We start from the raw sequence: 17336 nt of genomic DNA on the forward strand, positions 1-17336 counted from the left end.
CTCATACTAAATTAATTTCATGTAGACAAGTCTCTGCACATGTTAAGAAATGTGGTATTTGCTATTTTCTATACAGGAACATAAATTCCGGCCTGGTTTCATGTAGCAAAGAAGCTCAAAACATACCCAGATAGTCTGCTTTGTAGTCATCTGATGTTATGTGGAACTCAGTTTGATGTGTTCTTTATACACAGTCTACAGGGAGAAATATTTCTCCAAGACAAAATCCATCAGCAAATGCATTTCCATGTTCCTGTGTACAAGAGCATAACTGTAGACAGCTCCATTTCGTTCTGTTTCCATGGAAACATTCTATTATTGTAGGAGATAATGAACAGAGGTTTTATAATTCTGTGCATAACCTCTCTCTCTATCCAAACATAAAATGCATTTGAATGTAATAATCTTGTTCATAATCCAATGTGACTCGATAGCAAAAGAAGTAATCCTTCTTCTCCCCTACCACTCACCTCGTTTTTTATAATGGAGTAAAGGAACTGCATGAATGGTATCTCCCCTCGTTCAGTCAATGTCTTCTTCCATTTTATTATTATTGACTCTTGGTTATACAAGAACAGGTTAAAAAGAAAGGTAAACCATTCAGTTTACTTCTATTTTCATGTAAACGTTTAATGAAATGCAGTTGGGTATTAAAATGCCATTTGCTTTCGCTCTAAAACCACAAATTACTATCAAAACACACGTGGCGAATGCAACAAACATAACAGAAATAGGCTTTACCTTGTATGAACTATAGAAGCAAGGGACGTCTATATTCTAGGATTAATTGATCTCACTTTCTGTATGATAAACTTACTCAAAGCTCTTCAGCCAGATTTAACGCAAAGCATCCGTTTCTGAAATATTCATCACATTATTCTGTGTATGTTCTTTCAATTGAATGCCCCCGTGACATTCAGATGCAAACATAACGTGAGCCAGTATATATAAAATTAATTATGTATCATTACCATTATTAATAATACTAATGATGGGAATAAAGTGGCAAGCAAATATATACCTTTAAAGGTATAAAATTGCTAGCCACTTTATTATTCTTTTCTACTGTAGGCACAAGGCCCAGAATTTTGGGGGAGGGGGCCAGTCGATTAAATTGACCCAGTACACAACTGGTACTTAATTTCTCAACCCTGAAAGGATGAAAGTTATGGAAACGTGCACATGCAAAAGAATAACAAGACATTATGACAGTTAAATTGTTTTATTTAAGCCTTGCTGCATGCAAAACTGGAATAGTACAGAGTTTAGAACATCAAATCTATGAATTGATGCAAATTTGCCAATTTATTAAAGTAGGGGGTTATGAAATTTAAAAGGTTTGGGGTATGTTGGCAGTTTTGTATAATCCAGAAATGGTTTCTTATGTCGTTGGTGAGGTGTAGTCATAAATCAGGAGTTACTGGGTACCTGGGTAGTGGACTCCATTCGGCATCGTTGCTGGTGCTTGATAAATTGTTCCATGTTGCATTCATCAAAGTTGTTACCATGCACGATACAGGCTTGTGTTAGTTGTGATTAGTTGTATCTGCACGGGGTGACGATTCTAGTCTCTTGATGTGTTCAGTTCTGGCGTTGGCAGGTGATAGTGTCTGCTTCAGTCTGTAACTTCGTTTGGGTTTATTGGTAAGTTATGTTTGGAAATATTCATTGCTTACAAATTTCTCTATATATGGTTTCCAAACCGTGAGCCACATGAGTGGTCTGAGCTCCACTTTTCCCCATTTTCAGTGAGTCTTTTACATGTATAACTACGTTCCATGGTTCTACATTGTTGGTTGAGAGAGAAGGCGTTCTCTTTAGTATGCATTCATTTTGGTGTTTAATGCTAATGTCTGTTGGAGTGCCTTCCAATATACATTTTGCCTCCTCAATGCTGTTCGTGTTGAACCACACCTCCTCTGTATATATTAGTCTTATCAATGCAGATGCCAAATGGGAAATTATTTGATGCTTGGCATCGCATTCGTCCGCAGTTCATTAAGCCATTTCTGATGGAGCGTAGTATGTAAGATTTGCCGTTGTTTGATGGTCGCGTTATGTGGAGTCTGTTTATTTTTGTGTTTATTTTATGGCATACTTCAAATGACTGTTGATTCAAATCTTCATGTGAAAAATTGTGGAACTCTATCCAGTCATTGTGAATATCTAGAGATGTTTGCACATCGTGGTATGTATTGTTCATGTTGGCGAAGAGCTCAGTTTTTTGTTGGATTTCTTTCCGCACTGGTACGACTTTTGTTTCAACTGCTGCCTGAATGATATTGAATACGTTAGAGGTGTTCAGATGTATGCCGTTCCATTGGTTTTGGGATTTCTCTTTTGTTGTCGTCTGGCAAAATATTATGTCCCTCACGTCTGTTGAGTTGCACTTTACCATCATTTTTTTGATGAAGGCATATTGGGCACCTCCGCTAGGTGCTATTTCCTCCCAAGACAGGCCTGGCACCATGGTTACAAAGGATGCAAACATTTTATAAATATTCCCACTCGAAAGCATGGTTGTTATAGCTGTGTAGTGTCACTATGTATACATATATAAAATACATTTGCCTGTCGTATTTTTCATAATCCAGTGTGACTTGGTTGCATTGACAAGGTCTTGGGTGGCCATGTAAATTAGTCTTTGAATGACTCAGTCTTGTACCCGGCCACCCACCCACTTCATTGAGAGTACCAAAACACTTTGGTTTGTAGTCATCTGATGTTATGTGGAACTCAGTTTGATGTGTTCTTTATACACAGTCTACAGGGAGAAATATTTCTCCAAGACAAAATCCATCAGCAAATGCATTTCCATGTTTCCGTGTACAAGAGCATAACTGTAGACAGCTCCATTTCGTTCTGTTTCCATGGAAACATTCCATTATTGTAGGAGATAATGAACAGAGGTTTTATAATTCTGTGCATAACCTCTCTCTCTATCCAAACATAAAATGCATTTGAATGACAGTCTGTCACACTTGAGATAAATATGTCAGCTCTAACCAGATGGCAGAGTATGTGATGAGTTTTTTCCTTCTCAGTTTCTCATCTGCCATACAACAACCTAAGCTTTGTTGAACCAACTGTTTTAAATCTGGGCCTGATGTTTCTCTCCTCCTCATACTTCTTACATTATTTGTCCTCTCTCTTTGGCTTCTGATGTTTCTTCCCTTCTCTACTCCAAGAGCAACTGAATCTTGGTTCCACCAAATCCTCTGACACCAGGAACTCATATTGCCTATCTGCCATTGTTTACACACACTTCAACCCACTCACTATATTTTCTATCTTTCCTCGCGGAAGCATTGTCGATGTTCACTTCCCAGGGAAATGTCAGCTCTGGAATTGCACCACCTTCCTTTTCTTGTATCACAAGACAAGAGCAGGTCTTCTGGTGACAAAAGTTGGAAGTAATATCCACCCTGAATGTGAACAGGGCCTCCAAACACCCGTCCTATTTGGTAGCATTCTTCTTTCTTATGGTGGCTGGCTTGCACTGTTCATTTTCTCTGCAAAACTTCATCTTCTTATACACCACTACTTGTGGCCTTTTGCCATTGCTCAGTCACTCTATGCTCTCTGCATCAATCTGTGCTCCGGGTGATTGGTTATGCCACCCTGCATCACTGTCCTCCACACCGATTGGGCACTTGGAGAAGTTTTTTTTCTTTTTTTTAGTTAGAAACAGAATGAAAACATATACGATAATAATTCAAGTTTTTTTTAGTAAATCTGCTTGCAGTTGCCGATACTGGATGATACAACCATATTGTATTATCTAATACAAAAACTGTCAAGGCTACAAGCAGATATGGAAGGACATATACATACATATATATATATATATATATATATATATATATATACATATATATATGTATAACAAAGTAAACTTGCAAGGTTATATATATGACATGTACGTGTGTGTGTATATATGTGTAAATGTATATACCCATATAAGGTATGCATATGCAATGCCAGATTTAGATGAAGTATAGACCCAAGGTATTACTCCCCTCCCACCGTCACCACTAGCAAAAGTATGGAAGATTATCTTAAAACTGAATAAAGCCAATGATTATGGGTGGGTGAAATTCAACACTTCACAATTTGTCCTCTGAATGGCATAAAATGTTTAAATACTGGAGTGATTGCGAGGGTGGTGGGAACGACTAAATGTTGAAATTAATTTTGTAAATCTTTCACAACAACTGAACTCTGTAAAAACCTTGTGGAATAAGCAGGAATTTTTAAGAAAATACTTTTAAAAAATTTTTCCTGTTACACTCTTTAAAGAACTCTTGTGCAGATACATTTTATTTTGTGGGCAGTGTCAGTAAGATGGTCACAACAAACTGACATTGATTGTATGACACTTTTGAGGTCCTGATATGTGTTGGTAAATGGTTTTAAAATAAACTACAATCAAAAACTAAAAGTTTTGTTCTTGTTTTTTGTCTTTGACTTTCTTCATAGAAAGAAGTTTCAAAAGTCCGTCAGAATTAGTCACTTTTACTGTGCAGAATACTCCTTGTGAAACATTGTGGCCTCAAATTCATTTTTGAGTCATGGATAAGATCTCTCTCCCAAACAGTGACAATTAAACTAAGAATTAGCCACATGAATGCTTCCACATTATGGAGAACCATCTGACATCTTTTTTATTGCTCTACGTTGTATGTAATTTGTTAAAAAATATGTTTGAGGCAGAGATTGCTGTAGGTGTACAGCTTTGCCTTTTGTACAAAGGAACGCACAAACGTTCAGGAGTTATTTTTCAGGTCAACATCTGGATTCTATCGAAACTTCTTGTTGAATCTCTTTCTGAGATGATGTCAGATTAGCAAGAAAGAAAAACATTTGTGCAACATATCACTGTAAATTTGGTAAACCATTTTCAGATGTTTCCTGAGAGTTGAAGACAACTGATCAATATGTGAAATATCAGGTATGGAATCTATTGATCAGCGTTTTTCGTGTCTGCAAAAGTTGCATCGTTAACATTTTTGTTCAAGGGTTGATCTATAATCTCCATATTGATTCCTATGAGCCAGAAAAAAAATCAAAATTTTGCTGCTAGTTTTAAAAGATTAAGCCATGTTCTTCAAGACAATTCTAACAATATTCTAACAGTAAGTCTCTTTATGAATGCCATCGCTGCTCCTGTTTTGTCTTTATAGGTTTCTCTAGCTTTGAAGTCAATATTTGCCCTCCCTCCTTTGTTAGCTTGCTCAACATGACATTCCTGTGTTTTCCTGAGTTTCCATGAATTTAGATAAGACATAAACTTCACCTGTCATCAAAACCCTTCAGAATTTATAGCTGAAGCAGAAGATGCAAAGAATTTACAAACAAAGCAACAAACCCAGTCTTTTGAAAGAGAATTACACAAACCATTTGTCTGTGTGGTTCCCCATTGAATTCTGTTGACTAAAAGAGCTTTTATGCAAAACCTGGCATAATTTTCATGCATTCACTTGGAATTTAAAAATAAACCACAACAATGACAAACTTAAGAAGGGTTCTTCTCTTTTCAATAAGGTACTTTATGATGTAATAATCCCATTGGCAAACTAACATCTGTTAAAGTAAGTCTGTATTTAGCATCATCTGATCTGCACCAGGAACACTTTGGACTTGGCCTATCATACCAATTGTGAAATGGAAATTCTGATGACCCATGATATCTTCTCGTGGTTCTTTAAATCTCTCCGTATCTGGTAAGTGACTCTTCAGTTCTATATTTTCAGTTTGAGCCAACATCATGGTTGCCACTTCATAATCAGTTCACTGTTCCACATCCTGTAATTCTGTTTCTGTTTCAGAGAGGTTGTTCTTCTGGTTGAAAACTAGTAGATGGCACTGGGTGTCTCCACCAGACCGGCTTCCTTCTGTTAGTATCAATGTCTCTGCTTCACTGCTGGCACTTGTTTCTGTCCTTGGCTGATACAAGAAAACACGGATTGGTCTTGACTTTTCACCATTCTACAAGCACCGCCTTAAAATCTTTTAATCTGACAATAATCAGAAAATAAATACAATAATCTCTTGCTATTTGCACGGCTGTTTTTTCAAAATATTGATCTTTCTGTTTTCCTAGAAGTGTAAGATCAATACAAAAATCAATGCTAGTGTCATTTTATTGGCTTAAATCAATATTATTCTGAAATGGAGGGCAGGGAAAATGTTTGGAAATTACGGTATATTATGAGAGAATATGTAAGTGGGGACTGTGACATTGTGAACATTGATGTACACTTTCGTTAGAGGCCTCTTAGATTTTGTGACCTTCAGTTTCAGCCTGCCAAGCCTATAGGGAAACCAGTCACTGCTACGTGTCTATTCATCCTTATTTTATACAATTTTAGAAAAGTTGTGACATGTCTTTGACCATTCTGGAGTGTATTGAGCTTATTTTGCATGTGACCTTTGGCTGACCCCCCCCCCCCCCCCCACACACACACACACACACATGTAATGACAAGTTTTGACACAGTTTCTCTCTACCAAATTCCACTCCCAGGGTTTGGGGCCAACTGAAAGTTCTGAAAGAAGAGACTTGCACAAGGTTCCACGTGATAGTATTGACACCTAGATCCATGTGGCCTGGACGGGGAAAATACTTCTTGACCACACAGCCATACCTGTTCTATGTAAAGAAACAAAATAAAATAAAGAACCGTTTAAGAATCCATTGATTGAAACCAAGAGTAAAGTAAATCAATGAATTCAGAATTAATGAAGTTAATTGTTAAATCAATGGCTGTTTGGGTTTGGTTTTGTAATGATGCAATAACATATCTGTGAGAATAGAGGCAAGTTATTTCACATCGTAGACTTGGGTAAAAAGAAATGCCATCAATATTTCCCTCCCTGCCACTTCTTACAACATCTAGGAAGAGGAGGAGTCCCATCAGTTAACAAACTTTGTGGTTTTGAATTCATTCTCACTTGAGGGTTTTGAACATCCCAGTTCATTAAGCATTTGTCTCCTTGTCCTAGAAAGAGGCTATGGGTGTGTCCGCAAACTCCACGCCTTCTACTCGTTAATTAATGGCAAAGTATAGCTTTTATAACAAATGTCAAAAGCTAGAGCAGAGTTTATCGGAAAATGATTAAAAGTGCAAGAGTGTGTGTGTGTGTGTGTTAAGTGTTTGTGTATATAAGTTGTAAATAAATTTACTTAGGCATGTTGTTAAATAGACGCACATTTAGTCAGGAAGTGTAACTGGATCCATGTACATAGGGTGACTAAGATATATTTACTCAATGTATGTAAATATATTTACAAGATCTACATGCCCACACATGCATGTGTTTATGAGTGTTTGTGTGTGTCATCATTATCGTTTAACGTCCATTTTCCATGCTAGCATGGGTTCAGATGGCTACACCAGGCTCCAATCTGATCTGGCAGTGTTTCTACAGCTGGATGCCCTTCCTAACGCCAACCACTCCAAGAGTGTAGTGGGTGATTCTTATGTGCCACCGGCACAGGCCAGAGGAGACTGGCAATGACCAGAGTAAGTTGTGTGTCCACCAGGTGTCATCAGTAATACTTTAAATTCATCGTTGGATCAACTTCCAGGAATTCCAGGGTGCACGTAGGGTATATATATATATTAAAGATTAATCCTTAATATATATATATTATATAATAAAACAGTGTGTGTGTGTGCGCATCTTCACACAGTGTAACACAATCCTCACAGGAAATAGTTTTGTTTGTTTTTCTGTGGTAAAGGTACCATTATCATCATCATTACAAGCACTGAAAACATCACTGTCACCACCACCACCTTCATTCCCATCACTGTAAACACCACAACTGTGATCACTCATTTTCTCACCACCATCACTACCACCAACATCTCACCACCACCATCATCATCATCATCACTATTTCTGTTCATAATATCAATAATGATTATTGTAAATTCAATTCTTTCGGCAGGTCTCTTAAATGACTCTATTGTGCAAAGTTTGTCCCTTGTAAACATAACAAACCTGTTTTTTGATTACAAAATATCATTGTTTTTCTTGCTCTTTTTGTTTCCCTGAATGATCTACTAATTATACTCCCACCATCACCACAAGGGCTTTGAGCTATCTGCACCTGCGTTCAGGTGCATTCAACCAGAAAATAGATTCACTGTTAAATCTCTCTATTTTAGCTGTCTTAATTGGAAACTGGCATAAAGGTGAGTTAGATTTCTTTTCTCTCTCTCTCTCCCTCTCTCTCTCCCCATACACACACACACAAATCATTTCATTCCAGCCTTGCAGTAATTTCTTTCCAGTCAGCTTGTTTAAAATCTCTTGGGTGCTTTTCAATCAAATTTCTGGTCAACTTCACACATTTCTTCTACAACCAAATAACGTCTCTGTTTTTCCCCCACATTTATTTCCACTCAACTTTTCATTAAGAATTAAGTCAATTTCGATGCCAAGACTCTTCTCCACCATTCCCAGTGAAACTGCCAATTTATGTTCTTCTCACAGACAGACTTATTCCAAGAATGAAATGTCAACCCCACCTTCTCTCATAATGCCAACTTTCTTGTGAAGATTTTCTGACCAGTTTGGTTTTTTTTCTGATTTTATTCAAAATTTTTTAATCCGGTTTCCAAAATATTTCCAGCAACTTGAAGTGGTCACATGCTAATTGCTTTACCAATTTATAGTGACAGGACCAGACAATACGATTTAATCACAAAAATATTTGGATACAATTAATATTAGTTACCATTATTTTGTTATCGGAATTGTTATATTTTAAACCAAAAGGTATGGAGATATATATTTAATATGATTTAATATGATTTAACTTTTTTACTGCAGAAATCAGATAAATCCACTTAAAATTTCATTACCGTTAATTACAGAAGCAGTTTTATATGTAAATCTATCTTTTCTTGAGGAATATTATGTTTGAAAGTAATTTATGTTGTGATATGTCGAGTTTATTGAGGGGACATGACTTGCAGAAAATACCAATTCTATTTTTTGATGGATATTTAAGATCATATCTGGAATAACCTTGGAATTCAGTTTCACAGTTAAAGGGTTAACATTATCATTCTTCTTGTTCTTCTTTGTCTTTTCTTTTTTCCCAATATTTAGTTCCATCCACTATGTTCAAGAAAAGCCCTGTGGCCTAGTGGTTAAGGTGCTGTACTCCTGGCTCCCAGATCACAGTTTCAGTTCCTGGACCAGGGGGTTTGTTGTGGTTTTGAGTAAAACATTTCAGGTTGGTCCAGTCCAATCAGCCATAAATGACTGACTCCACTACAGACCTGTGCCCCATTCACTTCTGCTCCATGGGAACTGGGTAACTGGCCCTATGAGTTCTCAGACTTGAGACAGAAATGTCCAGGGGTCAATAATGATGATTTTGTTCAGAGTTCAAATCCCTTGAAATCCATAGGTACCAGACATACACTGGGGCCAAATCAGTCAACTAAAGACAGAAATCATCATCATCATCATCAGAGTGCAAAGGAAAATACTTTTATGGTTTATGTTGAGTTCAAATTCTTATTGTTTCCCTTGAAATTACTGGCCTTGTGCTTATGGTAGAAAGGATTATTATTATAATTATATTTCCTTTGCTCAGCTTCTAACACAGAGGGAGGGGGGTCACTATCAGTGTTCATTATCAATGGACTCTGAGGCAACACCCCTTATTTTTCAAGCACCCTCTGGTCAATTTACTTCTCAGATTCTACTTGCTCTGGTGAATTCCGTAAGAGGGGACAACAACCTGTTTTCAAGGATCTCACAGGGTTTCTTTTCATGATACTTAACATCCGAGCACCAGTTCCAAAATCCTTGCTGTCCCCCAATAAAGCAGTTTTCTGAGTATGTTCTACCCTCATCTCAATCCCAATTTCTCTAACAAAAATTTCTGAAACTTGCTTGTTTTTCATCATCATCATCCTGAATTCTTTATAAAATATGTTATTTACAACTTTTTCGTGTAGACAAAAAGCAGTGACGGATGTTTGCCCTTATCTTTCAGTAATGAAACTTCTAGAGAGACTCATACAAATGGCTGACCATTTGTTGCAGCTGTTGTTGTTGCTGCATGTTTCTTGCACCATTTGCCAACAGGCTGCAATTTCCCAATCCGACATGGTTCGAAATGTAACTTACAGAAAGGTTCTCAACCGGAATTTCAGACTCTCCTTTGGCATCAACAGAAGCCATCATCGTCAAGAGAGGAGGATGCGCAGCGTTATTGAGTGCAGTATATTTTGCATGGCTTCACCAAGTTGCACCTTTTTCACCTTTTGGAGGAAGAAGAAATGTGAGAGATTCAACGATTGGCAAACGATTACCCTCTCGTCTTCAAAGAAAGATGTTTCCTACATACGGCTTCACGGTAAGGAAACTGATTATGTTGGGGGGAGAGGGAGAGACAAACACATATGAAACAGACCTTCACACACACACACACACACACACTGAGTTTGTCAAATTCTTTTCATGTACCTCAATTTAAGTACCTAATTTAACTGAATCTTATATATATATAATGAACATTACCAATGTACAAGCAGTGTCCTTTACTTCCAATCTCCCTTAAAAAAAACATATCCTCAATAGGAAAATATTACCTCGCTTGGTGACAGGTGAGCGTTAGCAACAGGAAAGGCATCCAGCTGTAGGTAATCAGTATCAATAAATTCTGTCTGACCCATGCAAGCATGGAGAATAGGACATTAAAACAATTACAAAAATGTGTACATTAAGTAATTTCATCAATTGTATGTTTTTTGGTTTCTTTTCCTTTATTTGTCTCCTTTGAATTTTTTCTTTCCTTTTCAAGACTCTTCGTGGTATAAAGCCTTCTCATTCAACACCAATTCCATGTCTAACCCTGCTGATGTATTCTTTGGCAAATATAATCAAAGTCGCCCTAATTCTGAATTCTACCGAAGTTCTCTCCTTGATGTCTGGGACTCTCTTAATATTAACGAGGTAAACCTTTTAAGTCCTCTTTCAAAGGGATTTTTTTTTTATTTCCCCTCATCCTTCATCTGTTGACTTTTTAGATTTTCAACCCTGTGGTTTTGGGTTCATTCCTTATGTGTGGCACCTTGGGCATCTTCTCCTATAACCCTGTTAGCCGCCAAATGCCTTATGATGACTTTGATAGACATAAACTATGTGAAAGCCTATCGTATGTTTGTGTTTGCTTTTCCCATCACCACTCGACAGCTGGTGTTGGTTTGTTTTCATCCTTGTCATTTAGTGGTTCGGCAAAAGAGAATGGTATTGTATGCTATTTCTATCAAGTTGAGTGACCCCAAGGAGGGACACTATAGCCTGTGTGTTTCTTGCAGTGGTTAATATACAATGGCTCAAGGGAAACATTAATGGTGCCACTAATATGGGGCACCTGAGGACCTGTGAAGGACCATGGGGTACTGACCCTTCCTTGTGAACCAGGGAGTAAAAAAAATAAAACAAAAATAAAACAAAAATAAGAGAGAAACACAAACAAGGATAAGAAAAGAGAGTGGGGAGTGAAGAGATAGAGGTACAGTAAAGAAAGAAAGAAAGCAAGAAGGAAATCTATTTTGAATACTCTCCGCCACTGCCACCACGGGTCTCACCATAACTTTATCATCTCAATTTCTCGCTTTCTCCTCCAAGGTGAAAATAGTTCTAAGAAAAGCTGATAAAGATGTCCTCACCTTGAAGTTTGCAGCCATCAACACCAACATTGGCAACTGGTTTTCTGGTTCCAACCTAAAATCTACTCCTTGGTCTGATCTACCACCAGACAATACAACATACAAGATGGATATTGTCTATAAGTGAGTTACAACTGGTTTTCAATCATAGCTTTATGCACACACACACACACACACACACGGGTGCTGAAAAGTTCCTGGCTTTGGATAAAAGAAAATACAGGTGGATCAGTTGATTGATTTCATCACTCATTCAGACAACATGGCCTGCTCATATATATATATATATATATATATATATATATATATATATATATATAATCACCATGTCTCTTTCATTCACTCTGTGAGTTACTTGGTGACTTCAGCAGTGCTGACAGCATGATGAAATGCACCTCGTGCACTCTGTTAAATGGTTGACGAATTGAGCAGAGGATTCTTTAGTATTGCTGAAGGTAGGGCAACCTCTCCAGTGCTGGTGTCTCAAGAAACTGCCCCCCAGTTTTGCTCTGTAATGTGATTGGTGTCAAAACTTTGTAAAGATGATCAGATGCGGCATGGACCTGCAGTTCACCTAAGAGGGCAACAAATGTCTTGGATTATAAACAACTGCCCAACCCATACCAATATAGAAACTTGGTGGGAGGAGGGCAGACGATACGACTGGATGGTTTATGTTTTGATTTGCTAAGACATGGGATGAGTGTCCAAGACAATCATCATCATCATCATCATCGTTTAACGTCCGCTTTCCATGCTAGCATGGGTTGGACGATTTGACTGAGGACTGGTGAAACCGGATGGCAACACCAGGCTCCAGTCTGATTTGGCAGAGTTTCTACAGCTGGATGCCCTTCTTAACGCCAACCACTCAGAGAGTGTAGTGGGTGCTTTTACGTGTCACCCGCTAGGCAAAACACTATATTCGACACCTAAAGTGTTAACAATGATATTCTCCAGCTAATTTGATGATAATGCCATTGGTAATCTGGGGATGATATCCTCGATAATCTGTTATTCATTCCTGCTGCTTCAATCCCATTGCAAAATTCCTCAAAACCATTGCTGATGTTTTGCCCCTCCCCAAGAGAGATCTATGAAGTCAATAGTGCCATTGCAATTCCATCACGGTTTTGCTACCATTCCACTACAATCCCATTACTGTCCCTGAGTGACACACTTTTAAGTCTTCCTTTTAAACCCCAATCTTCTCTCCACCAACCACCCCCTCACTCAAAATGTTCCTTATTTTCATATTGCAGCATAACAAGTGATGTTAATTTACATAACACTAACCAAGTTGACCATGGTAACAGCACTAACAACATTGACTACAGTAACCAAGGTAACACCACTAGCCAGGGTGACAACAATTATCAAGGCAACTACAGTACCCTGTGTAACAATACCGAAGTTGACAATAATAGAAATGAACGTAGTTTCCGTTCTTTCAAACAGAGGAAGAGGTGCAATTTGCCAAAACGGTGTGAAGGACGTAAATGCTGGAATACATATGATGAGAGTAAAGTCGGGGAGAACGAGGGTAAAGATGAAGCTAAGAAGGTGGACGACGATGATGATGATAAGGACAAAGAGAAATGCAAGGGTAACGGGAAGGGTAAGGGCGATTGTAAGGATGAAGAGAAGGACAAAGAGAAATGCAAGGGCGATTGTAAGGATGAAGAGAAGGACAAAGAGAAATGCAAGGGTAACGGGAAGGGTAAGGGCGATTGTAAGGATGAAGAGAAATGCAAGGGGAAGGGTAAGGGCGATTGTAAGGATGAAGAGAAGGACAAAGAGAAATGCAAGGGTAACGGGAAGGGTAAGGGCGATTGTAAGGATGAAGAGAAGGACAAAGAGAAATGCAAGGGCGATTGTAAGGATGAAGAGAAGGACAAAGAGAAATGCAAGGGTAACGGGAAGGGTAAGGGCGATTGTAAGGATGAAGATAAGGGCAGTGATGCTGGTAAAGATAAGTGCAAGAACCATGGAAAGGGCCAGGATCGGTGCAATGTCGGTGATGGAAGCCTCAACAGTAACCATGGCAATAACAGTAAGCAAGAAAACAACAGTGACCACAGTAACAACGGTAACCATAGCAACAGCAGCAACGACCTCAATTCTGAAGAGAAACACCGGAGTTCAGAGAAAAACAACCCAAGGTAATGATCATTGTTTTTGTTGTTATATTTTAGCCCTAGGTCAATAGATCTATGTGATCAATATATTAAGAAAATCACTGACAGCACGAAACTGGCTCAAATTCTAAATTTGACCCCAACCATCAAATCTCCTTCATTAATATTGTTCATTAAATTGCTGTTTCGTTTAGACTTGTTGTCTTTTACCGGTTTCAGTCATTTGACTGTGGCCATGCTGGAGCAGCACTGCCTTGAAGGAATCGACCCCAGGATTTTCTTTTCTTTAAAGCCTGGTTCTTATTTTATTGCATCTTTTTACAGGGACATAAACATACCAACACTGGTTGTGAAGCAGTGGTGGGGGACAAACACAGGCACAAACACACATATACACTCATAGGTGTGTGTATATACACACACACACACACACACACACACACACATATGATGGGCTTCTTTCAGTTTTTGTTTAACAAATCCATTCACACGGTGCTGTGCAATGGGACTGAACTGAGAAACATGTGGTTGGGAACCAAACTTCTTACCACCCAGCCACACTTGTACCTAGGACATTCAAACACGCAACAAATGATTTTTAGAATTGTCTCACCTATTTGCCTCATCCTCAGTAATAAACCAGTTCTGGCAATAAATTAAGGACCAGTCAAATACTGGAGTCAATGTAATCAGCTTTGCCCCTCCCCACAAATCCTGGGCCTTGTGCACATTGGACACAGTGCTTCATCCATCTTTACGTTCTGAGTTCAAATTCCACTGAGGTCAACTATGCCTTTCATTCTTTCAGGATCAATGAAATAAGTATCAGTCATGTACTGGGGTCAACGTAATTGACTAGCTCCCTCACCCAAAATTTCAGGCCTTGTGCCAACAGTAAAAGGGATTATCAATATTGTGAAGATTATTATTATTTCTTTTTGCCAGGTGTGCTTTTTGTATTTTTGTGGGTGATTCCCGTATTTGGTTAATGGTTTCAAACACCAAGCCAAGCAACTGGACCACACTTTCACAAGACAACCGTCACTCAATCTGGTATTTAGAAGAAGGCAAAAAAGCTGATGGCAATCCTGAAGGTAAGAACAAAGCTTTAAGCACCTTACAACTTTTATTCCCGACTAAAATGGCAAATAACCCCTTCAAAGTGTGTGTGTATATATTCATGTGTTTGTATGAGAATGTATCAGTGTATTTAAATGTGTGTGTGTGTGTATATATATATATATATGTATGTATATATGTAGTGATAGAAAAGGTAAGACAACAAAAGAATGAAAGAGACCTGGATATTATGTAAATAGAGGAATTTATCTGGAAATAATGCGACAATTCTTCTCAAGCATGACATAATGCCAACGATCTGGGTCATTGCGTACGAGAGGCTCAACACTCAGAACTCAGCCATTTTGCTTCTGTGAGGCCCAGTGTTCAAAAAGTGCTCTTTATGTGCCACCAGCATGTGTGCCTGTTGTGTGCCACCAGCATTGCTCATGACTAGGATTTCACTTGGCTTGATGTTTGTCTCTTCTCAAGCACAGCACATAGCCAAAGGTCTCGGTCCCTCGTCATTGGCCCCTGTGAGGCTCAAAGTTCGAAGATCATGCTTCACCACCTCATCCCATGTCTTCCTGGGTCTACCTCTACCACAGGTTCCCTCCACTGTTAGAGATCAGCACTTCTTCACACAGCTGTCCTCTTCCATATGCATCACATCACCATACCAATGCAGTCGTCTCTCTTGCATACCACATCTGATGCCTTTTATACCTAACTTTTCTTTCAAGATGCTTACACTCTGTCGTGTATACACACTGACATTGCACATCCAGCAAAGCACACTGGCTTCATTTCTTTCAAGCCTACACGTCCTCAGCTGTCATAACCCATGTTTCACTGCTGTGTAGCATAGCTGTTCGCACGCAGGCATCATACAATCGTGTTTGCATGCATATAGACCTGTGTGTGTGTGCATGAGGTATTTGTTTATATTTACATAACATACATATAAATACAAATACGTATAAACATGTATATACACGAAACACACAAATGTGTGCACACATGCACAAATCCAAATGCAAAATCATGCACTCCAGCATGCACATGCAGTGTTTGCATGTTTGTGTGCACTTGTAATCACGTCTTCCATCATTCGTTTGCATGCACTAGTTCACAAGCTTATGTGTTGTGCACCTTTGCATGTTCTGCTGTGCACTTGAACGCATGTACAAGTTTGCGTACATATTCACGTGTGTGTGATATTAAAACCAAGTGAAACCGTAGTTGTGGCCAATGCTGGTGTTACGTGACTGGCACCTACATCAGCACATAAAAGGACACCCATTAAACTCTTGGAGTGGTTGGCATTAGGAAGGGCATCCAGCTGTAGAAACCATACCAAACCAGACTGGAGCCAGGTGCAGCTCTCTGGCTTACCGTCTCTGGTCAAACCATCCGACCCATGCCAGCATGGAAAGCAGACGCTAAATGATGATATATATAAAATACCAATTTGAGAGGAATCAAACAGCACAAGTCTTTGATTATATTGACCTGGTTTAAATAAAGCAAAGGAAACAGTTTACGCAAAAGTTGATAAAAGGTTTTCATGTCATAATGGCTAAAGACACCTTAAACACCTTAAACACCTGGATTGTTTCCCCTTCAGAAGTGGGTCTGCTGCTCTTTTATGTCTAAACATCAAATATTTGTGTTTCAGATTATTTGGTAAAAGCTGACAGCATGACTATCTATGTTCAACTTGAGTGAACTGGAAATGGTACCTGCAGGAGCTGATGGAATGGCAAATGAAGAAGATATGGAGACCTACCGATTCTGTCCCCCAACATTGAACATTCTCTCTTTCTCTATCTCTCTATATATAAAAGCATAAATGGGAAGATAGAATTTCATGCATCTGTGTGTGTATATACATATTCATGAAATAAAATTATTACATTCTGTGGTCAAATGCATGGAATATGTTTTTCTGATGCGAGCTAACTTCATGACTGAGAATGCCTCAAGTGTCTTGTCTCTGTCTCCGTCTTTGTCCATCTGTGTACGTACATAAATGACCAGTGTCAAGACAAAACTCTAGAATAAGAAATTACCTTCTTGGATATAGGCATGTGTGTATGTATATATGGATATAAACGATGATGATATACAAACACACGTGTGCGCATGCTCATTAGCTGTGCACACATACATACGTACACATGTACACATATATCCAAAAGTATGCATGCATAAATTGATGTATTACACATCCATCGGAGCATACTTGCTTCGCTTCTTGCATGCTTACGCATGTCCTCAGCAGTCACGGCCCATGTTTCACTTCCTGGGCCTACCTCTTCCACGGGTTCCCTCAACTGTTAGGGTGTGGCACTTTTTCACGCAGCTATCCTCCTCCATTCTCACCACATGTCCATACCAGCGCAATCGTCTCTCTTGCACGCCACAACTGATG

General features: G+C 38.7%; 1 protein-coding gene across 1 annotated transcript; it reads left to right on the forward strand.

Annotated features, from left to right (window-relative positions):
• Nucleotides 1-8079: 8079 nt before the first annotated feature.
• On the forward strand, nucleotides 8080-16832 carry LOC106871425 (uncharacterized). The gene is made up of 7 exons (XM_089365601.1): nucleotides 8080-8204; nucleotides 10025-10387; nucleotides 10835-10986; nucleotides 11665-11828; nucleotides 12968-13867; nucleotides 14789-14937; nucleotides 16581-16832. Exons 2-7 carry the CDS (start codon nucleotides 10027-10029, stop codon nucleotides 16628-16630), a joined length of 1776 nt encoding a protein of 591 aa, XP_089221727.1. The 5' UTR covers nucleotides 8080-8204; nucleotides 10025-10026; the 3' UTR covers nucleotides 16631-16832.
• Nucleotides 16833-17336: the final 504 nt, after the last annotated feature.

The sequence above is a fragment of the Octopus bimaculoides genome, chromosome 18 (assembly GCF_046866305.1).
Source record: "Octopus bimaculoides isolate indiv1 chromosome 18, ASM4686630v1, whole genome shotgun sequence".
Lineage (NCBI taxonomy): Eukaryota > Metazoa > Mollusca > Cephalopoda > Octopoda > Octopodidae > Octopus > Octopus bimaculoides.